Source organism: Lepisma saccharinum, chromosome 23 (genome assembly GCF_977018435.1).
Source record: "Lepisma saccharinum chromosome 23, izLepSacc3.1, whole genome shotgun sequence".
NCBI classification, from domain to species: domain Eukaryota; kingdom Metazoa; phylum Arthropoda; class Insecta; order Zygentoma; family Lepismatidae; genus Lepisma; species Lepisma saccharinum.
Window position 1 is genome coordinate 55,128,159 of NC_139251.1, and position 23,696 is coordinate 55,151,854.

Below are 23,696 nucleotides of genomic sequence, written 5' to 3' on the forward strand. Positions count from 1 at the left end.
TCATATATTTGGAACTTTCACTCAAAAGTGAAATCTAAGGATTAATTTAAGATGGATTTGCATTTAGCACATTCGTTTTCCCAAATTCTTTGCTGCTTTCATTTAAAAATGTTGATTTTTCTCAAACTTTCGGGAGAGCTCCATTCCCCCCATGTGTACGCCAGTGTTTACAGTGATGAAGACGATTAATTAAACCTTGTCCATCCTTAGAAGTTGACTTTATAATCACGAGAACTTACAAAATAATTTTATTTCAAGTAATTACTATTTTCTCAATTTCTAATTTCTATAAATATCTTTTAATATCAAAATTATACAAGAAATGGTATATTGTTGAAAGATAGTTTTAGCTTAAATATTATTAAATTCAAATAATAGCATTACCTCTCTCTAAAATGTGTAAATTACTTTATTTTTGCATTTAGTAGAAAATAGCAAGTACGCCATTTTGAAATCCGTTTTGAGGGGTTTTGTCCTGGTCCGATTTTGTCTGATTTTGGATATGCTTGCTATTCATCAATGATTTCAGAGCCACAAACTTTTTAAAAACCTTCTGAAGCAATTTTGTCTAGGTCAAAATGTAAATTGCCTGGACTACAGTCATTTATAATAAGAAAGATACGTTCTTTATTTCAGTTTCCTTTGGGCGTTGACGTACTACTTGCACATCCAGAGAAAACGCCATTGAAACGGTTGATTCAGTAGTACCAACTCTTAAGTTGAAAAAGGCACTTACTAGGAAAAGCAAAGTACAAGGGTCCGAAAATGAACCGTTTGCGAGAAAATAACGAATGTATGAATGTATTGTTACGATCCTCCACTGGCGTGTAGTATTTTTGAAAGGGGGTGGAGGTGGAGTACACTTGACATATTGCATGTTCAATAAACACGATTCTCCGCCATGTTACGTGAATATCGGCTTGTTTCTCAATAAATCTCTACCAACAATTTCATCCTGACTTTACAAGCGACCCAGTCCTTCGGATCGGAGAGTAACCTTCAAGTTATCCGATTACTTTCTTGGCTTTCTGCCTATCCACCCTTTTTTATTATAGTGTCCATATGTATCTATGTTTCCCTCTTGTAGCATGTAACAATAAAAGCTCCATAATTTTAGTACAACAATACTTCATTGTTACTGCTTATCACTGTGGTTACCAAAAAATTAATTTGAAATCAATGTACAGCAAACAAATTCTACAAGGATGGGTATTTAATGTGATTTGTTGAAAGCAAAACAAGGGAATATATTAGAAACCAAGGCTAAAATATAAGGTAATATAAAAGTAGACCTTACTATATCTTATAGTTCTATCGATATAAGAAACATTCTTACATGAAATGCGATACGTTACCTTATTTCGCTTCATTTAGCAACAATTTGACACAATTTATCTTAGCCATATGTATGCTAACATTGAATATTCTAAATTAATTTTTTTTCTTAGGTGATTCACATTAAATATTTTCTATTTCTGTTGCTAAGGTAGGCTTTAAAAATGGTTGAATTAGAATGCAATCAGTGGCGTAACAAGACAGGGGTTCACTGGGTACGGAGACTTTCTAAAATCGTTTCTACAAATAATAATCAATACATTGAAGATCTTGTCAAAATACTAGGTGGCACATAGAATGCTGATGTTGAAGACAATCGGATGAAATTTCAGTTTGGAAGCAGCCAACAATGGAGAAATATCACAACGGGACCTATACCAGCTGGTGTCGTGCAAGAAATTGTTCAGTCCAAAAATCAATTTTTGACCAAATGTCTGAGGTAGTGCTGCAACTCTTCTAATCAGTACTCAGAGAGATTGTTCCTTGTTCTGCTGATAGCCTCGCTGTGGAGAGAGGCGTAGTATTTTGAATAACATATTAGAATGGTCAAAAGTTGTTATTAAAAATATCTCCAATACCGTAGACCGGGGGAAATCGGGTCATTTTGAAATTACGCGCTTATAACTGGCAGACTGGGAAGACCACCTACTGTGTTTTCGAGTGCAGTCAGAGAAGTTTTGATATTTTCCACATCACTAGATTCGGACAATGTCGACACCGCTGTTTTCAACTTCTGCAAATCTTCGTTCGATGGAACACTCGTCTGCAAGGTTTCGAGATCACGCTGTATGTTGTCCAAGACATGATGAAAATGGTTGAGATTAGATTCAACGTTCAAAAGTAATCAATCCTCTGCTGAACCGTAGTTAACGTGTCTTGAATACTGATCGTCTGATTTTGGAAGCTTTCTATAAGAGCATGGATATTTTTAATTTCGTCATTAATCAAAGACGCCTGGAGTGTATCAATCGTAGTTTGAATGTGTTCAAAATCTTGGTACGCCTCTAACTGAAACTTAATATTCGCTACGCTCTTACCGATAACTTTCAATTCGTCGGAGGAAGGTAAATTTGCAATGGTGTCTTCCAAAATCTTCAATTTACTCTTCATTTCTTCGAGAGTGTTATGAATTTATTCTGTCTGAAGCTTCTCTTTGATAGAATCCAACGTAAGTTTTTCACTTTCGATCGTGGAAAATTCATCACGTAAGTTAGAGCTGGCGTAATGTAACTGTTCAACGTCAAAATCATCTTTAGTGTCGCCTATCAAGTTTTGAAGTGCGGACAATTTTTTATATATATATATATTTGAAGTTCGCTCTTAAAGTTCAAGTTTCAATTTTTCTTTATCTTTTGTTTGAAGCTGCAGCAATTTGACCAAGTCGTTCTGAAGTGAACCAACGCTCAACTGTATATCTTGCACGTTGTCAACCGACGGAACTTCAACATAATTTTTTAACAAAGATTTCAGTTCAGAATCTAATTTGAAAATGGGATCCAAGCATTGAGACTGAAGACTTGCTATTTCCGACTGTAGACTGGTGTTGAGTGTATTTTGAAAAGCTATCAGATCGCCTCTTAACTTTTTAACCCTGACATCTAACATAAGTATCTCGCTAGCACGATCCACGTGCTTCGTGTGTCCAAAAATATCGTTAGGCATTTTTTATTACTATGGTTATTTATTTATTATCGAATACGTGATTCTCAATTCTATGAAGAGAGAAATGAGTTTGTCGTATTCTCCCAGAAGTTCGACATACAGACAATCGTCGGCGGAAAAGTACGTGGTAGCGGAGTCCATCCTATAGTGCCTGATGCGGTAAATGTAATTCCTTGATGAAATTTTGATTTCGCCCGCATTTTCCGGATTCACGATTATTTGAAGTTTCCTACCAATATGAATCTTGTAGAAATTTAGGTTATTGTTGAAGACGTAAAGAGTTTTACCAACTTCGTCATCGTATATCGTCCAAATGCTGTTAACTGACCGTTGAGTTTAGATAACACGGAAGGCAAAAGGTTATTGAAGCTTGGTGATGTAGTTTCCATGATGATTTGCTTTCTGAAACCGAGCAAGTTCATAGGCATGGTTATTTACTATTTTTGTATGTGTAAGATTTTTTTTATCATTTCAAATTTTAATAAAAATAGAGATTGATGATAGATTTTACTTTAGCTTTTTTGTTTTTGTCTTGTTTGATTATGGACATTTGCTACATTTTTTTTCCTTCTGTCAAACGATAATGACCCCAAGACAATGTGTGAATACCACACGACAGGATGCATCTCTTATCATCACGAGCATCTAGTGCAACTTTTCTAACTTTGTTGGTGGTGAGGATATGATCAACGCTTGGAATCCTTTTTTCTAATCGTAGTATTGTCGACTGTGAGTAGAGACAATCAATATAATCTTGAAATAAAAGTTTGTTTTGTACTGTATTTTTGCCCACTCCTTTAGCTTTCTTCGTGATGCTACTCTCTGTTGTATACATTTTTGAACGCAAGCCAGCAAACTCAACAATAATATCACTATTACATTCATCTTTCAATTTGCCAAGAACCTTCTTGTTGAGGGAAGGAATTCCAAATATGTTCGGTTGGGGGTAGGAAGAAGTATAAAAATAATCAAACATGTTAGGGTGTTTCAGATCTTCGTATAAGTTCGTAGTTTGAATGTTGTAGATGAAGCTGTTGGTATCTGTATACAAAAGTGTGATATTATCATTGTACAAGGGTTTCATAACATTACAATGATATTCAAACATGTGAAGTTTGGATAAGTCCAAAACTGTCGCCCCCACGTAAATCAGTTCTCTGAATTTTATTAATTTTATTTCAAGATTAAAAAGTGCAAGATTCTCGTTATAATTTTTTCGTGATTTGAATCTAGAGTCAGCAACCCACTTTCTACATTTATTTTTATCTGAAATCATTTTTATGTCTATATGCTTCCTAACATTCTCCATTGTCTTGCCATATACCGCGTTATTCTTCAATTCGAAAAAATCTTTGTCTAAATCGGAAGTGGCATTTGTTCTATGCTGGTGTTCGTTTCAATATATGGTCTCAACCACTCGGAATGTTTAAACTTGAGTATTCTTCTCACATTTACTATCTGAACTCCCTTCCCAATCAAAAACTGTAGACTTTTGTAATGAAGAACGTATCTCTCTTTTGCCTCCAGAGTTAACAGAATCTTAGGTTGGATCGATTCAGATGGACATTTGAGTTCGAGAGTCGGAGGTAAATCAGAAAAAAATGACATGAAAATTGTCTGGAAATTCAATGTCCACCTCCATGAACAGACCAAATTCAAGATCGTCGAAATTATTAATATCAATTGAAGTGGCATCTATCCATTCGAATCCTCCGTAGGGAAGTTTCTTTATCATAGCAAGTCCATAGAGATTATTTACATCAATATAAAATATGAATTGGATGGTTGATTCGAGTTATATTGATTACTGGCAATGTGCATGTTGTTTGCCTTTGCGTGTCTCTGCGAACATTGAACCATTCCACCCCGTATATGAAATCCCTTCCCAATCAAAAACTGTAGACTTTTGTAATGAAGAACGTATCTCTCTTTTGCCTCCAGAGTTAACAGAATCTTAGGTTGGATCGATTCAGATGGACATTTGAGTTCGAGAGTCGGAGGTAAATCAGAAAAAAGTGTCATGCAAATTGTCTGGAAATTCAATGTCCACCTCCATGAACAGACCAAATTCATGATCGTCGAAATTATTAATATCAATTGAAGTGGCATCTATCCATTCGAATCCTTCGTAGGGAAGTTTCTGTATCATAGCAAGTCCATAGAGATTATTTACATCAATATAAAATATGTAATTGGATGGTTGATTCGAGTTATATTGATTACTGGCAATGTGCATGTTGATTGCCTTTGCGTGTCTCTGCGAACATTGAACCATTCCACCCCGTATCCCCCTCTCGATAAAAAGCAGCATGTCCATGTCGGAGATAAGTTCCAGCTTGACGTGAGTTTGGAACAACATGGTCGAACACGCCAAACCAGGAAGGCTGTAAAAATGTGCAGGGTCCAACTTGTAAATATGCATGCACACTTTACGAAATGCTTGAAAAACATCGGTGAGGATGGTTATATCTAATTTCAGATAAACGTCGTGATATTCGCCAAGTGTCTTACATTCCAGTTTATCCCACATCAACTGCGCATGTTGGTAGTCCTCGGTTGTGATGCCTGTCTCTCTGAGTCGGCTGTAGAACTCATTTTGAGGAGGAAGAAACTCCTCGTCAAACTTGGAATGGTCAGTCACATACTCGTAGGATACACGTCTTTTCGCCTAACGCGTTCTATGTTCAAATTTTGAAAACTATCGACCGTGAATGTAAATTGATTATCAGTAAGTTTGCTTGCGAGAGCGTCGAGGCTAGCCGACTAGTCGAGAAAACGAATTTCGATGGTATTTTTCGTCCCAGGAATCTTAACTTTTTTACTTATAGAGATGTAACGTTCTTCATTTTCAGCAAGAATATCTATTTTTTTGTGTATCATATCCAAGATTCCTAATTAAGGGATGGAAGTCTGTTTCGCAGAAAGGGGTTCAAACGGGTTTTTCACGCTAAACGTTGCCATGTTTCGAAGAACAGAAAAATAACCCAATGCGTGTGTTCCTGTTTCGTAGAATGCTCGGCGCTTCTAATTGGACAATATCCTCAACGGCTCGAACGGCCAAGGCACATATAAGATGCAGTAACCAGCTCACCTATCTGTCTATATCTACCTATCTAAAATGTCGCTGTCTTTTGTTTATTCGAAGAGAGGAGGTAGTCTGATTTGTTACGATGGTTATATTTATCGTATAACAAAGACTGTCAGTAAAGTGACGTATTGAACAAGTAGGAAAGGTTGCAAAGCAAACGTGGTTTTGCAATCAGATGAACTTAAGACTGTGTCCGGGAAGCATTCACATGAACCAAATGCTGCTGAAGTTCAGTGTAGAGTTATGGTGGACAACATGAAGAAAAGAGTTGCGGACGAACCAATGGAAGCTGCTACCAAGATTTACAGGTATGTATGACGTGTTTAGCATGAATATTTCATATTTGTCATATTTGCAAGTTCAATTTAACAATTTCTTGCATTTTATTGTAGGGAAGATATTGCAAAGAATGTCCTTAGTGATGAAGTTGCTGCAGAATTACCACTGTTCTCTGGCGTCAAGTATGCATTATACAATGTGCGTTCTAAATGCCGTCCACCCTTGCCGAGTTCTGTGAATGAATTTGTACTGGAAGGTGCATGGAAACAAACATCGAGAGGGGAAGAATTTTTGCTCATTGATGATGGAAAAGGACCTGAACGTTTCATGGTAAGAATTTATTACTCTACATTATGTTATGTTATATATTATTACATTATATATTATGTTATTATATTTTATATTATATTATGTTATTTTCTCTTCTAACACAGGTTTTTGGGACTGGGAAACCTGCAAAAATTGTGTCACTCAGAAAAGATAGTGATGGATGGAACATTTAAAATTTGCCCATGCCTATTTTCATAATTATACACGTTGCACGGGAAGTATTTGAGACAATTCTTTCCACGCCTGTTCTCCTTATTGCAAAGCAAAAGTCAGTCGTTGTACACACGCATGCTTCAACAAATCAAGAAAAAAGCTGAAGATTGTTGCTTCCAATTTCGTGTGCAAGAATTTATGACTGACTTTGAACTAGCTGCAAGAAACGCTACAAGAGAAGCATTCCAGCAAGCGCCAGTACGCACTTCTTTGTTTCATTTCACCAAATCTATATGGAAAAAGGTACAAGATATTGGGTTGGCTCCACTCTACAAGGCTGATAATGGCGTGAGGAAATGGGTTAGGAGAGTTGCTGCACTTCCACTTGAAGACATACCTGATGCATTTCTATATATACAAGACGATGCACCGACATCCCAGAAGCACAGGTTTTCCTAGACTACTTGGTGGATACCTATGTTGACGAACAGAATGCAACCTTCCACCCATAAGTACAGCAATATTTGAAAGTTTATCTTTTTATTGAATTGTTATTTGATCCCTTACTTGTACTAATTATATTTTTATTAATGTTTCAGGTCAATATGGAACCACTTTGATAACAACAGCGAAAGAACCACGAACAATGCCGAGGCTTGGCATTCCAAGTTTAATCGGAAGTCGGCAGAAAGTCATCCGAATATATACAGATTCTTTTCTACTTTGGAGCAAGAACAGTCCGAGAATGAGGTGTCAATGCGGTTGCTGGAAGCAGGCAATAGAACTTTGAGGAGAAGATTGTGGAGACGTCTAGACAGTCGCAGTTAGTGGATGATTAAAATTACAACAATCATCATTATAGAGCAGGTTTACGTCTGGTGAGGTTGGCCTTATTCCGTACTTGAATGCAGTATCTCATTGCATTCATTTTGATAGTTGAAATTATAATCCAATGAAGACAAGGCGATATTAAGAGCCGCACCTCTATACTACATTTAGTTAAGTAGTTAAAGTAAGTAGTTTCAAATTGTTTTGTGTGTGTGTGTGTGTGTGTGTGTGTGTGTGTGTGTGTGTGTGTATGTGTGTGTTGTTCTCGTTGCAGTATATCACGATTGGACCTGCGCGACAAGGCTCTAATTACGAGCCGCACCTCTTTCTTAGATTTATGTTGGTGTTTTTTCCCCCTTTCGCCAAATATTTCTGATATTGAGGTGCTACCAAAACTCTTCATGCGAGGTAGATTACTCGTCGACATTCAGCCGCTAGGACACTTCTGCAAAACCGGAATGGATAAACTTGGCAACGCTGCACACTGATAACGCATTCTGCAAAACAGGAGGTAATCATAAGAAACAGAATGTAATGGTATTACAATTAAATAAAGCTAAAATTTGCAAAATAAATAATTACGAAAGAATACCAGATTATGCTATCCAAGAAATGTGAAGCTTTCCATGAAACGAGAATGCATACGTGATGCCACAAATTTTTTTCAGAGGAGGCCAAAATTTTGAAAGGCTGATATGGCATAGCTGTGTTCTGTGGGGGGAGATAAGTTATACAATAAACAATATTTCGTTATTGCCATTTTTAATTTGGTTTTAAAAGTTGTTTTTATAAAATGGTAATCGTGGAACATTTTAAGGAGGTGTTGCATATATCACTTTTGTTTTTCCCCGAGTTCTTTACTGGGTTACATATCCCTCATTTTCATATTCGAGTTACGTTTAGCTAGGTAGCCTGGCAGGAAATATAAGGAATGTGTTAACTTCAGCCCCAGCTCAGAGAAAAATATTCGTCAGTATTTGCAGAGGAAAATGGGATGAGAGAAAAAAAGGGGAGGAGTTTGGATCAGGGTGGATGCGAGTTGCATCTTGCTCGAGACAGTTGGTCTTGGGGTTGGGAAAGGAAGAGAACAGGACAGTTGTTCGGGAGTGAGAAAAGGGGGTTTTGAGTTTTGGAGAGAGGAGAGTGAGTTTGATTTTGCAGGAGATTCAGGCTGGCTTATGAACAGTGAACGTGAGTTTTGGAAACGTGTTTGGGAGTGAAATGCTGCGAAGCTGAGAGACAATTTAAGAGACGAACTTCAGCAAGCAAGTGAGAGTTAATTTAGAAACTCTTCGATCCACGCTTCAAGAGCGAGACAGGTAATATGCTTTTCTAATGCCATCCTTGCTTTTGCAGTCTTTAGGTCATTATAACCCAAATACAAGACAGTTGCCATTCTTTAAAGGGTTCTGTAAATGTAAGTTTATTTAGGTACCTCCCGCAGTTAGCAGATGCAGCCAAGCGAGAGCTTACGGGCTACCGCTAACCCCCAATGGTAAGAATTACACTCATCTAAAGGGCTCCAGGTTCGATCCCCGAACCTTTCGAGATTCACACGCGTAGTAAAAGTGTGTCTCAATACGACTGCTTTCACTTGAAAATTTTAATATTCTCAATATTTCGAGAGGCTGCAGCCACATCAGCTCCCCCTATCTACGCCAGTGTGTTACACAATAGAATGGACAGCCAAAGAGACTATTCGGTATACAATAAGCCAAAGTAAAGTAAATCAATATTCAGTAATTGAGTGTTGAAACCTAATAGAAACAATGAAGATGGCAAAGTGGTTAAATGGTTCGAAATTATGCAATTACAATACAATTAAGGATGTTAGATTCATCTTTAGATTTTATTCTAGTGCTCAGTAAGGTAATAAAATAAACTGTAATAAGCATGGGCGTACGCAGGAAATTTGCCAAAGAGGATTCAAAATCCAAACTTTTTGTCCTTAATTGACAAACGAGGCTCTGGTGACTGGCCCTGGCCAGTATAATTCTGTGTGTTGACCTGTTTTTGTCCTTATGTGTGCTGAGTGCCCCTTTACAGCCTCAGCTATTAACGGATGTCAGAATATTTTAAGAATTTAGTTATGTAACGTTAGAGTTGTTATTTGTAACGGTAAGGGGCTGGACCCCGTATAATGTGACGGGTGCAAAAACGCATCCAAAATTTTAAAATCAAATCAAATTGTGACCATAATTTAACTATACATTGGCATTAATATTAACATGTTATCATAGTAAAGAAGAGAGATGAAAAATATAGATGAAAGAATCGGAAGAGAAAGAGATAATGGAAAAGAAGTGAAGAAGCAAACACACAGAGAGAGAGAGAGAGAGAGAGATATATAGAAGGAAATAGAAAAGAAAAGTGAGAAAAAGGGGAAGAATAGAAGTGAAAACAGAAGAGAGGCAAACACACATAGAGAGAATAGAAAAATAAATACTCGGCAGTTAGACAGAAAAGGAAGTAGGAAAGCAAGTGAACAAGATAGAAAAATAAAGAAGCGAGAAGCAGGAGATTGAAATTAAAGAACCTGGAAAGAGAGGGAGTGAGAAGGAATCAAGCTGAGAAGGTGAAGAGAAAGAAATAAATAAAAAGGGAGAATGAAATATAGAAGAGAAAACGACAGAGATAGAAAGAAAGAAAATATAGAATATGTAGATAGAGATAGAAAGAAAGAACAGAAAAGCGAGGGGAGAGAGAAATAAATCGAAAATCAAGAGAAAGAGAAATAAAATAAAGAGGCAGCATACGAGGGAGAGAAAGTAGAAAACCAGAGAGAGAGAGAGAGAAGGAGAGAGATAGAGCCAAGAAAGAAGAAAGATAGAAAGAAGAGAAAAACATTGAAGCGAGATAGAGTGAAAGAAGAAAACAGAAATCAAATAGAGATAGAGATAGAAAGAAATCAATAAGGAAGAGAAAGAAAGAAATATAAAAGGGAGAAAGAATTGAAAAGAAAGAATATAGAGCAGGAGATAGAGAAAGAAAATACAGAATCAGGAAAGAGATAGATAGAAAAAATAGAATACAGACAGAGGGAAAGAATGAAATAGAAATGGAAGTGAGAGGGCGAGTGATAGAAAGAAAGAGAAACGAGAGATAAAGAACATTTAAAAAAAGGATTGACAGACAGAACCAGAAAGGAAGAGAAGGAAGAGGAGTAGCAGAAGATTGATAGGGACACAGAGTAAACAAGAAACGGACAGAAATTGGAGGGAATGTACTATAGAATAAGAAATGATCAAGTAAACACAAACAAAGAGAAGAGGGACTAAAACTTAGAAGAAGAAGTTCGAAAACTAGAAAGAAGATACGAGGAAATGGAATATTGAGTGACAAAAATGTTCGAGCGCCAATGTCAATAAGTAAGAAGTGTGTTTCCCCGTCAAGCATCAATTAAAATATTATCTAATATCCTCTTAACAATACTATTGTGGTCTCAATTCTCCTTGATTCCAGAATCTTCGTAAGTGCCCCTTCCTTCCTCTCTATCACAACCATCGCTAATAATAACAATATCAAAGAATGATTAAAATAACAATAATAACTTCCTCTCAGCCTCACTTTGATATGAATTCCAAACTAGAGCATTAATCTCACCCTGTCTTTTTGTGAATTTCACATCTAGCCATTCCACACAAAAAGTAAACTTGCATTATACGTCGACATTTTCTTTCGCGAATTGAAGACGTCGAAATACATTTCTTGATGAACTTTAGTTGCCTTTTCTCCTCAACTTAATTCTTTCCTTCCTGTGATGTAAGCACGTACTTGTTACCATGGTAATTTTCATAATGCAAAGCAAATTCGTGGGTGACAACAATGATTCTTGACTGTCAGTGTTATACTTGAAAGGATACCGGAAAACGAAGCTTCAAGTTGCAGTTTTCTTTGAAACCAAGATTGTGCGCTTGGAATATTTTTCATGCTTTTGGTATTAACTCTCAGTACTTTGAAGTACGATTAATGTAACTTTGGTAAGAATTTACAATATAGAGAAAGTCTCCAATTTCGTTAATTTTCGGTATACTAACTAATTTTGGCCTCCTAATCACGAATCTGTTGTAAAAAACCGGGTGTCACATCTGGAAATTGTACATTTTGATGAAAAATTGTTTGTTAGCGCCAAAAACCATCCACGGGTAGCCCCACAAACTATTGACGTTAGCCCCAAAAACTATCCACGGGTAGCCCCACGAACCATTCACACGAGGTTAGGTTAGGCCTGTTAGGTTAGGTTCAATTAGCACTCATTTCACCCCTAAATTCATCAAAAAAATAGGGATCGTACTAGAATTGAACATCATAAATCATTTTCTTGTAAAACAACGGCGTGGTTGGACACAATGACAGGAGATTACATTTTTGTTCGTAAAACTACACATATACACCTATATATAAAAAAAATTCAATCGGCTTTTTTTCAAATTTTCAGACGTGACCCCCGGTTTTTTTCAACAGATTCGTAATTAGGAGGTCAAAATTAGTTAGTATACCGAAAATTAACGAAATTGGAGACTTTCTCTATATTGTAAATTCGCTCCGTAACTTTTCACGAACTGTGACATTATGTACCCCTCATCTCGTACAACATCATAATCTTTCTCTCTCTCTTTCTCTATCTCTCTCTCTCTCTCTCTCTCTCTCTCTCTCTCTCTCTCTCTCTCGCACACACACACTCAATACATATATGCGTGTATATTTGTGCGGGGGGGGGGGGGTGTTTGGAATTACTCTTCATTCTGGGCAGACATATAAGCCAGTCTAGTTATCATTATGGTGTATGTGATTTGGTAGGTCAATCAAACAGTCTACCAAACAGCTCTGAACAAAGATAGAGTCAGAAACGACGGTGTCCCAAGGGTCAACACCATACAAAGATAACTGTTATCCTAGACAAATAAGTGAGTTGTAGTTCATTGATGACCTTGATGGCATTGTACAGCCTTCGTGACTTTTGGTGCATTCTCTGCTTATTAACTTGAAAGCTTGTTGGAAAACAGTCGCCGCTACAGAGAGTATCAAGTTAATATTAGCTGCAGGTTAGTAAGTTCTACACGAATAGTCGGTTAACTGTGGTAAGATTTGTCTTTTATATTTCTGTCTTTAACGATGATTGAACTGTTGATTGAACTGTTGTTTTAAGTTCACTTTATACACAGATAGGCAATTCGGGACTGAACCTACAGTTTAAAGTGGGTTCCGAACCACTATGTGCCTCCGCAGGGTATCGAACCCGTGATCCCTTCATTACAAGGCGACGATGTTATCACTGAGTCATCGGGGAGACCCGTGCATAACGAGGAATACAGAATTAAAATAAAATATTGCAAATATTTCACAAACATTATAAGCTGATAATAGTGATCATTGAGAGTATTTTCTGGTATTGATTCTGTACCAACTGTATCAAATGTTATCTCCTTCACTACGTCTCAAATTTATATCTCAAAATTTAAGATCAAAGTATGTTATAAGAAATCAAATTAAAGAAAAATGAATTTTCATTTTGGCACCCAACTCCTACTATTATTACAATAATTTTACTTTAAGAAACCTGAGTTACCGTGCGTCTGACACTATGGATACCTCAAAATCTACAAGTACTACAAAGCCATTGACACTGGATTGATAGACTTATCAAGTAATAGTTCAATTCATTCATCTGTACACTCGTATGAGTAAGCTATCGATCATACTGATCCATGAATATCATGCAAACATTTAAATTTCTAGTTTGAATACATATATGTTTCTCAAGAAATATATGATATATACAGTGCGTCCATTTCCTTGCGAGGCCGAGAGATCGGGAGAAGTGTGGCAGGCAGTACTAGCGGAGATGCCGACATTTTCCACCAGTAACGCCCAGCTTATTTTTATGGACATATCTTTAGCATGCAGATATTTTTATTAATATTGCAAATCGAGCACTAACCTGTGTTATAAGAGTTGTTCAAAGTGATGTCCACGTACATTCAAACATTCCTAGCTTCGTTGGATGAAATTTTGATTCACACGCAAAAGTCCGTCGTTTTTGCTTAGGGGTTCTAACATTTAACGATAACGTTTCTCGTCATTTAAGGACAAGACGTCTAACCGTCTCTCTACCTGGAGGTGAAACGCCAGGGAATTTCTGTGCAAATTGCCTACACACGTCTCAACACGGGTCTTTTTTCACGTAAGTGTCATACACAAAAAATCTTTGTTCTAACATGAACTTTGCGGCTGGCATTTCAATCGCCTCACTTACACACAACACACACTGCAATTACACAAAGAAGTAGCACGGCAAGTAACCAAAAACCACACTCATTCACACAGTGCGAAATTAACACGCTCTTGGTTCAAGGTCTGTTCCTCACTCCATTCGCAGCTCTGTCCAGGGCACCTGTAGTCGCGAAGGAAAGAACAACTCAAGCTCGGAGCTTTCAGATTGCAAACAATGCTTACGAAAACCATTGAGGTTTAACGGTTTAGTCTGCAACGTAATCTTGATACAGTGTTGCACATTCGAAACCTCCTAACGATTCCGAGCGAAGCAAAACGCTTTTGAGGGTAAACTTAAGCTGGACGTTACTGGTCGAAAATGTCGGCATTTCCGGTAGCCCCGTCCACCACACTTCTCACGATCTCTCGGCCTCGCAAGGAAATGGACACACGGTATTAGTACTATCAAAAATTAAGAACAAATAATTTGATTGATTTGGTTGGTGGCATTTCTGCCACTTTTGTCTAATCACAAATATGAGGATGGGAGATTATTATACAAGGCGTGGCAGAAATAACTCCCGGATTTCATATGTAAATAACAAAGCAACGATAGATGTTATACAAAATTATTTTTAGCAGTAGGAAATAACAAGGTTTACCAATGTGTTGCATATTTGCAAATAACAAAATGTACCACTGTGTTGTGCAGTTACAACGAACAATATGTACCGTTTTTTTGTCAAAATTGCCACAAGCCACCATTTTATGTGACATTAGTTCACATTGTTTTGAAAATTATATCGCCCAAATGCCGACCTGCCTGCACAGTCTACGCATTTCTGAAGTCTCGCCATGAAGTTCTGCATTACCCTCCTAGTCATGTCTGGTGGTATTGCCGCGATTTCCTGTCGGAGAGCATCTTTCAGTTCATTGGTTGTCCTCGGCCTTCCTTCGTAAACTTTAGCCTTCAGGTACCCCCACAGAAAGATGTCGCAGGGTGCGAGATTTGCCACGTTCGTTCAATTGCGGCTGCAGGAAACTACTCAAGCCCACAACACGATTCGCTCGCATCACTAGCGCCGGATCAGGTAGCGGTAAATCCGGGAGTTATTTCCCGGTACATATGGGAAACAAAAGGGTAACTTTCCAACTGAGAAATAAAATGGTGATACGTCAGCGTTGTGTAGAGATTTTGCTCAGTGAACCAACTTCGTTCTTATTTACAACACAACCTTAACTATTGGTTCAATTCGTTGCAAGTTTTAGCAAAACTACTCTCTTAAATGTGCAAGGGCAAAACATTAGGTTGGATATTATTTGTGATTAGATTGCATCAAATATAAACTGCTTCATCAAAGTATTAACTCGCTCTGTATTGTATATTATGAATCGGTAAAGAAGAATTATGTTTCCTGCTGTCTGCTAATCCAGAAAAGTGTCACAAATACATGTACTGAATTCGGAGTGATACCTATCAGAATGGTGCTGGTTAGACCAGAGTATAATATTCACAAGCTACAGAAGCTTGACTGTTTTGGTGGACTACCAAAGGAACTGGCTGTAGAAACTACAGTTTATACATTCTTAAATTTTAACGCGGTTTGTGAAATATACAGTGGCGGCGATTAGGGGGACGAGGGGGCAACTGCCCCCCACTTTTCGCCACTTTTGCCCCCGCACTATGCTAAACCTTATATACAAATGGAAATATACTGTCTTTGCCTCCTTTTTGGCACCTTGCTCATCCGGTTTTGGAACCCAATCGCCGCCACTGGAAATATCCATCACTTCTACTCGGTTTGCGTATTATTAATCACTAGGGTATAGTATTTATATATATTATTTATTTATATATAGTATAGTATATTTTTTATTTGGCATCGGATCGAATACTGGGGTGAGATCTTTACGTATCTGATGAAAATCAGCCGGAATATATAAACTTGATTAGGCATGTTTTGACATATTGTATTTTACCAATTTAGCGTTTTTACAACATATTTCTATAATTTTCTCGTATTAAGACATATTTGTGTATAATTTCGTAATTGTCTTGCATATAATCGGTTATTTTTACAATTTATTCTTTAATATATTTAGCGCAAGATAGTTTTTATCATCGATGGCAGTATACGGGAATTAAAGAAATTAAAAGCAGATGCCGTCTTTTCTTACCAACAGAACAATAATTCCCCCCGACAATTGATAACCGAGCGAACATTATTGACGAAAAATCTCTGAATGAGACGAACAATGACAGAGACAGCTCCACCACACAGTTTCCACAAAGGTGTAAATCTGACATAATAGTAAATGAAATTTATGATAATTGCAGTGAACGTCACCATATTTTCAATATTTTCCCACTACATTCTTTGGTTTAAGGGATTCTGCCTGCATTCAATACCCCACCCCCACCCTGTAGTCGATCTTTCCTGGAAGGTACTGACTTCCCGTATCGTAACGCAACTCCCAAGCTGCGTTTCGGATCGAACCAAGAACCTCTAGATTGAATTGGGTGATGTAGTTATTTGTCATTCATCTCTCAGATGGTTATCACTCGCTTGGCCTAAATGTGATAAATGCAAGAGGTTACATTTAAAGGAATGGCGATAGAAATTAACTTAGGTTAGATATGGGTTTTATACTCTCCATGACTGAACCGATATGGATTGGTTTAGAAAAGGATGTTACTTGCCTTACAAATAGATGAAGATTGTTCCTACACTTGTCCTCTCAAATGTCACTTGTCTGACCTCCCTGTCAGACATCGATTCAATCACACACCATCGTCCAATAATCGTTCTCCACTTTGCTTCTCTCTCACAATCCTCAGACCTTACTCTCTCTCGTATTCTCGCCAACTGATCACACCTCCTGACAATTCCAACACTCATGCCACATACGCCTTCCAAGTCAATCACCCGACCTTTGTCTGATTACTTATTCAGCATTCCTATCTCTGATACCTGCTATGCTAAGACTTTATACTTCTTACCCAATACTTTGGGTACGATACGGTATAATGAGAAATTCCAAACTACTGTTGTGCATATTTTTTGCTTTACTTGGAATATTTCTGCATTTTTCTGACATATTTTTCAATGTTTATGATATACTTGTCACTTTTATGACATAATTACATACATTTTTACATCTGGTGGCTGGCAAGAGGATCACAGATATGGGATGGCAGACACATCAAGAGAACTGATGCGGAATTTGGATAATAATTTTGAGTGTAGTACATGAAGTACAATGCAAGAGACATGTAGGAAATTAAAATAGTTACCGATGGTCATTTTTTAATACATGTATTTTGTAACTTTGTTTTACATACTTGCATTTTAGATGTTGAAGGTTCTTATACAATTCAGTAACAAGGAGAATCTTATACTCTAGTCATAGGCGTAGCTACGGGGTGTGCCTAGGCACACCCTAATGGGCTGCTTTTTCAAAGAGAATTAAAGACAGATATTTCAATAAGAGAGAAAATAAGCAGCAGTTTGTAAGAAGTTGAAAATGTCATTACTTGGTACAAACGTGTGCATTATCGCTGATGAAACGAGTGTCTATAGTTTTTCGATTTTTTGATGTCATTGGAGAAGGAAGATATTTACTGCATTCTACTCTGTACTGCAGCGCTTTTCTTCTATACCTGTCACAAGCTGCACGTGTAGGAGAGAGCTTTCTCCAAGCTTACCCAAGTTAAAACTAAATTAAGAGCAACTCAGAAGCAGGATAGATTGGAAGTCTTACTCTTGCTATTTGTGGAACAGGAAAAAGCTTATCTATTGATGTAAATGAAGTTATTGATGAGTTTAAGAACATTGTACCTTTTGAGAGACGTCTCTTGTTATAGATGACGTGTATTTTGATGTATTTGTTTGTAACATTTATGAACATTTTGTGTGTGTAATTTCTATGCAATTTGATTTTTTCTACTACGTATATTCAGAAATTTTCAACACTGTCCTTTAGTGAATTTATATTCCTTTACAAACATCAGTGCAGTTAAAGAGCCAAGTGATTGTGTTGCAAATTATACTCTTAAAAAGGTACAAGACCTAATTTATTTTCTTTGTGCACACCCAAATATAAAGTTCTAGCTACGCCTATGACTCTAGTCTGTCTTTTTCAGTGCAATTTTAATATTTTTTGTACTTCGTGGAGGAATGATAGGTTTATATTACTCTGTTAAGAATAAGAAGACAACTTGCACGTTGTGAGGATATATTCTCTTTTGTGGATTGGTAATATGTCTGTAATGTGATATATTAAGTTATCTTGGGTAATGTGAATGAATGGTGAACGCACATATTGTGTAAAATATTTACGGTTAATAAAACTAAATGCTTAAATAACGAAGCCCTTGTACACTTCACTATACATGGATGTCTATCATAATTTGTCAGCGCTCATCAAGTATCATCCAGTTGTTTTTTTTTTATATAAAGAAACATGCACATTCTTGATGCAATGTGATAATATTACTGGGGAACTTGAACATCAATATTTTCTTCAAAGTTTTCCTTAACATCATACACATTTTTAGGAATTAATAGAAATGGTCAAATGCTTCTTTTGCTTTTGTTTCAATTCATCGCCCATTTGTTACATAAAGCAAGGCGAATTAAATTGGCAGTGAGTAATATGCCTGGCTGTGTGTATACATTTCAATTTAATTGAGCTTATTAACGAAAAGTTCAAATTTCTGTTTGTGTTTAATAAACTTTCAGTTTAAAAAAAAGCTTTCCTTTCTACAACCTACATTTATACTAGGTATACACAAACATGAAAATACATACGTTTATTTTAATCAATGTAAGAACTGGTTCGAAAGGTTAATACAACAGACAGACTGTAAAATATTATATAGGGTGTCATTTTAATGGTGCCCACGGACCAAAGGAACGTATATAGGACGTCAAAACAGACAACTTTTCTCACTAACATCTTTAACGTTTGTGCATCATTTTGGTGCTACAGTCATTCAAAAAAGCCTGTTTTCTCGCCTGTGTGGTGTCAACTCAACATCGCATCGGTGATATCATTTTTTGCGTGCAAAGAACACACCGATTTTGAGAAAAGTGTAATATTTGATTTTGTCTCTTAGCCTACATGTCAAGTTATTTGCAAATCGTTTTGCAAGGTTGAGAGTCAGCGTTGCCAGCTCATTTTCTTGCCTGTCGTCTACCCTTCGATGACTTGAACTATTCATGCCCGTGGAGGTTTTCTTTTAATCTGGCAATCTTTATACTATTCTAGTGATTAACATTTTATGTTTGCAGTTGTATGGGCATACACATATAATATGTTTGGTTGAAAATGTATTTTAACGCAGAAAGAAAAACTTGTGTGAAATATCTATCGTTCATTCTAAATTTATCATCCTTACTGCTCCGCCAAAGGTTGTGTGCTCCCCCGGGGCTCGCGGGGATGTTATTTACGCCACCGGATTCGAACAGAGTCCCAATTGATTACAAGGCAGTTATGTTAATAGTAGAATCACAGCAATTGAAAATCATAAAGATTAATTAATCTTAGAATGTGATAGCATGATTTGAAAGAGTATTATATTTTTTCCTTCTGTCTTCAGGTGTCTGCCGTTGGCTGGAACTATGGATAATTGTATTTCTATACTTATAATGTTGACCATATCTGTGCTTATAACGGCAGAGAAGTCAGAATTGCAAGTGATGCAACGTCTACTACAATCATTCGCCCGGGAAGGTAAATCAACTATAGCTAATGTTAATTTCCTTGCTCATACGTAGAGGTATTATTATTAAGTATAAGATATAAGAATAATGCCTGTATTATCAGCGGGCTTAGCATAGTCTTGCATGCGATTTACCGTTCCTGAACCAACCGCAACTTTCATTAGATATTTGGTAAGACAGCACCCATTGCACCATTGCATCAAGGGTTAAGTGGCACAGTAGCCTATAGGCTGAACCTTGTCGCGTTATAAAAACATTTATTATTATTATCATCATCATCATCGTCGTCGTCGTCGTCCTCATTTTCAGAAAACATTAGCTGCAATTACATGTTTCGTAGTTGTATGCGTGTACTTATGTGTGTGTGTATGTGTCTCTGTACACCCCCGCCCCCACATACACACACTTCTTTCATTGCCTCTAATTATGCGCCATCGTTATCAATTTACCTAGTACAGTACGGTATTGCAATAAAGTAAATACCCCGTTAGGGACGAAGTATACGGCAACAAAGCAATTCCCGTTCTCACTAAGGCTCCTACCAATGTACAACCTCAATGGTGCATACTATGTTGAAAATTCAAGCATCTTCTATTTAAAACTTCATATTCCCAATAATATTCCTCTCTTTCCATTTTTCGTCATCTGCACTAATAAAGCAGTTGTCCTATGGTGTCGGACTTCTGAACCACCCTGTATATTTACAGCTTGTCAAAAAATGAACCATTATTATTTCATTAGCTTCGCCTGATGCTACCGTTGAGTTCTGGAACCTCCAAAACATAGGGTTTGATCCCAAACCCGATCACATACCTCAAAGAGTTATTTTTAGATTTTTCGCTGCCATATTGGCCGCCATATCTAATATTACATGACCAAGTGGATCTTTTCAGTTTCCTTTTATCATAAGACAATTATAAATTGCAAATTAGGTGAAACTTAGATGCCATGAATGATAACTAACTGCAATGAAGTAACAGGTTTCAGGAATAGAATTTTTATAATGGCCGCCATTTTGATGACGTCATTACAGACAAACGAGGGCTTAAAAACTTGAGTCTGGGGTGTTTTAGGTTCAGGAATGAATGTAGTATCCACACCCCAAAGGGCATGTTCTCCGCCGGAAGTGAAATATTCTACCACTTTTCCTTGCTCTCCAACCACACTAGTATGAGAAACTGGGAAATCTGAATAGCATGCATGCATTCATGAGGTTCACCAATGTCTAATCCTTGTGCACTTGCAGGCAACAGAATTCTACTATATGAATATAAATGTGTTGAAAGTGTAAAATCTTTTTGAAGTTAAAAGCTTATGTATTGAAAATAAAGTAAATTTTGTTAAATAGATTTCAAAGCGTAAGCAATGAAGTTAATTATTTGCTGGCATTTTTTTTTATTCCTTGTATTAAAAATACGTGATTATTTCGTTTTCTGTAAACTTCAGAAGCAGTAAATGTACTTCTTTCACATAACTAATTTATAAAATAGAAAGCCAGCAGAAATGTTTATATTTTACTCACTTTATAAATCTGTTATGCCTCGACCATGGGATCAAACACCTGACTCTGCTGTGTGATACACTTGCCATTCCACCAAAGTGGTTGCAATGCAGAGAAATTTTAAGCTGAGAACGGGAATTTTTGATGAAGTGATAGGTCCTTTGTAAATTTGTATGAGACTGTGTAAGTGAGGTCATTTCAGAACAAAGTACAGTCACGGACACTTCTGGGGGGACCGTACGTACAGTGATGTTTGGCAGCATCAGGATTTTCAAGTATCTTAGGGAAGTGACTTTGCCGGGGCAATTCTGGCTCATCAACGAGGCTCGGTTTGCCCTCTGTACATTTCAGCCAGAAGTTCTCAAAACACATTCGCTTTTCTTGAAAGATGTCAGTCAAGTATTTTAGTTTTGACTCCACTTCTGTAGCACCAATGCGTGGAGACTGAATCTCACAGTTTACCTCTTCTATTGGACCCATCACATTGCAGTAGAGGAAGAGAAAGAAAAATGTCTTGAAGTGAAGCATTGTCTCCAGGTATCCAGCACATTTTGATGCTGCGTCAGTAGAATCTTCTTCAGAAAATTTCTTAAGAAAATTGAGAAGGTTTTCATAGTTCCTTAAGATCTGTTGCATACTGGAGGCTCTCAACGTCCACCGACGAGGGCAAAGTGGTCGCAGTCCAGTATGGCCAGCCTTCTCATTCACATCAATAATATTCCTAAATATTTGCATTCTTTTAGGGGATTCCCAAACAGTCTTTAACAAGTCGTTGGCTAAATTCATTATGTCTCTGATAAATATATGTATAATAGTAAATAATAATTATATACATACTTAGTATATAGTTATAAGTTATGTGTTTTGCTGTTTCCGGTCATAGCCCCCCCCCCCCCCAAAGTTGATGGTATAGAACATTTCAAATGTGTATTTAAAGTTAAGTTCATGTGGCAAAATTCAGAGTAAACTTTACAAGTGAAGAAAAATAATACATTAGATCCTCTTAAGCAAAATTATTGGGGGGCCTCTGCCCCCACATCATTAACATTGTGGGGGCTCGAGCCCCCCTAAGCCCCATGGAGTCGGCGCCTATGTATGTGAAGTCGCAGAGTGGGAAGCAAACCCAACATGAAAATCCAGAAAATAGCTACAGGATATTGCTATTTATTTCACGAAGCTGTTATTTATAGTTCACTTCACAAACAAATTACTGTGAGGAAGTTGCATTTAACACTTAACTTAATGTTGTTTTTCCCCCCCAGTGCCTACCTCCATATTATTCAGGGTCTTTCAAATGGAAATCCCTGACAACAAAAATTCAAAGTATGTAATTTCATATTCATCCCACAGGGAAAACAACTACAGTTGTCGAAAGAGGATAGTTCATATTTTTGTGTTGTTTTGTTGCGTGTTTCGATCTGACGCGTTCAGGGAAAGGCAACAATAGTGGACCATAAGTTCTCTGTTGAACAGAAACAGTGTTTTATTGAGTCCAAGTCAACAGTCGCAATCCAACGAAAGTTCAGACATTCAACTTGTGCATGGGTGTTTCAAGAGTGCGTCAAGTTGTGAAAGAAATCATTGTGGAAAGTATCAGTTAAGACTGACCGAATGTCGGTGCCAACAATGTGGCCTATTTTGCGACAAGATTTACACATGTTTCCCTATAAAATCCAGATGCGTCGTGCATTGAAAAAGTTGCAAAACATAAACTCCAGCTCTTGTAATCGAATTTTCCAACTTCATCGAACAGCAACCCGATATGCTGGACAACCTTTGGTGCAGTGACGAAGCTTATATTTACTTGACACTTTTTAAAGCAAGAAGTTTTAAAACAAGCACCAAGGACACTACCACTAGCCGAACTGAGACTGACAAATGGAATGTTGTGCTACAACCGACAACCGTGAAACTCTGAATCTAGTTTTTGGCAGCAGGGGAGCTTTCAATAGACATGGTGGATACTTTCAACATGTTATGTAAATAAATTTTGAAGCATGTTCTTTCGGTTGTTCTTGCATGTGGGATAAAAATAGAATTAAATATACATTTTTGTTATGAGGGTGTGGGGAGCGGGGAAACGAACAATCCAGCGCGATAAGAAAAGCAGCAGCCTGTAGAACGAGGTGCGCGCAGCACTTCCTCCCGTGACGGCGTAACTCTCGTCGTCACCGCTGTTTTTTGTTTGTTCTGCGGCGTATTCCCAGCTCCCCACTTCCCTTTGTTAGCATGTAGGCCTCTCGCCGTAAGACCAGACAAGAAACAATGGGTATTTCATTTTCTTCTTCCACTTCAGATGCGATACTACAACAAAGTAAGCATAAAGTAATAAAGTTCATGCCAGGATATCACGCTGGGAATTTCATATACCATAAAGAACTGAAGACGTGGGATGAGGCGACGGCCATATGTGCCATTCAAGGAAGTCATCTAGCTGTTACGAGCTTCGAAGAATGGAAAGGACTGGCTATACTTCTATCTAAGCGGGGAATTCCATTTAATGCAGAGCATAACCAATATGTATTAGTAGGTTTTCATGACAGGAACACACCTGGAATGCACGAAACTGTACTCGGTAAGT

General features: G+C 37.4%; 1 protein-coding gene across 3 annotated transcripts in view; it reads left to right on the plus strand.

Annotated features, from left to right (window-relative positions):
- The first annotated feature begins 1,174 nt into the window (after positions 1-1,174).
- Positions 1,175-23,696, plus strand: part of LOC146005412 (hemolymph lipopolysaccharide-binding protein-like) — a 41,466-nt gene continuing 18,944 nt past the window's right edge. Inside the window, exons 1-3 of one of the 3 annotated variants that reach the window (XM_083144653.1) lie at positions 1,175-1,275; positions 19,491-19,624; positions 23,412-23,690. In XM_083144653.1, the coding sequence (XP_083000779.1) occupies positions 19,513-19,624; positions 23,412-23,690 (391 nt within the window). In that variant the 5' untranslated portion in view covers positions 1,175-1,275; positions 19,491-19,512. Of the gene's footprint in view, positions 1,276-12,612; positions 12,757-19,490; positions 19,625-23,411; positions 23,691-23,696 lie in introns of those variants that run through there. The other 2 variants (XM_083144651.1, XM_083144652.1) reach the window with 2 other exon arrangements.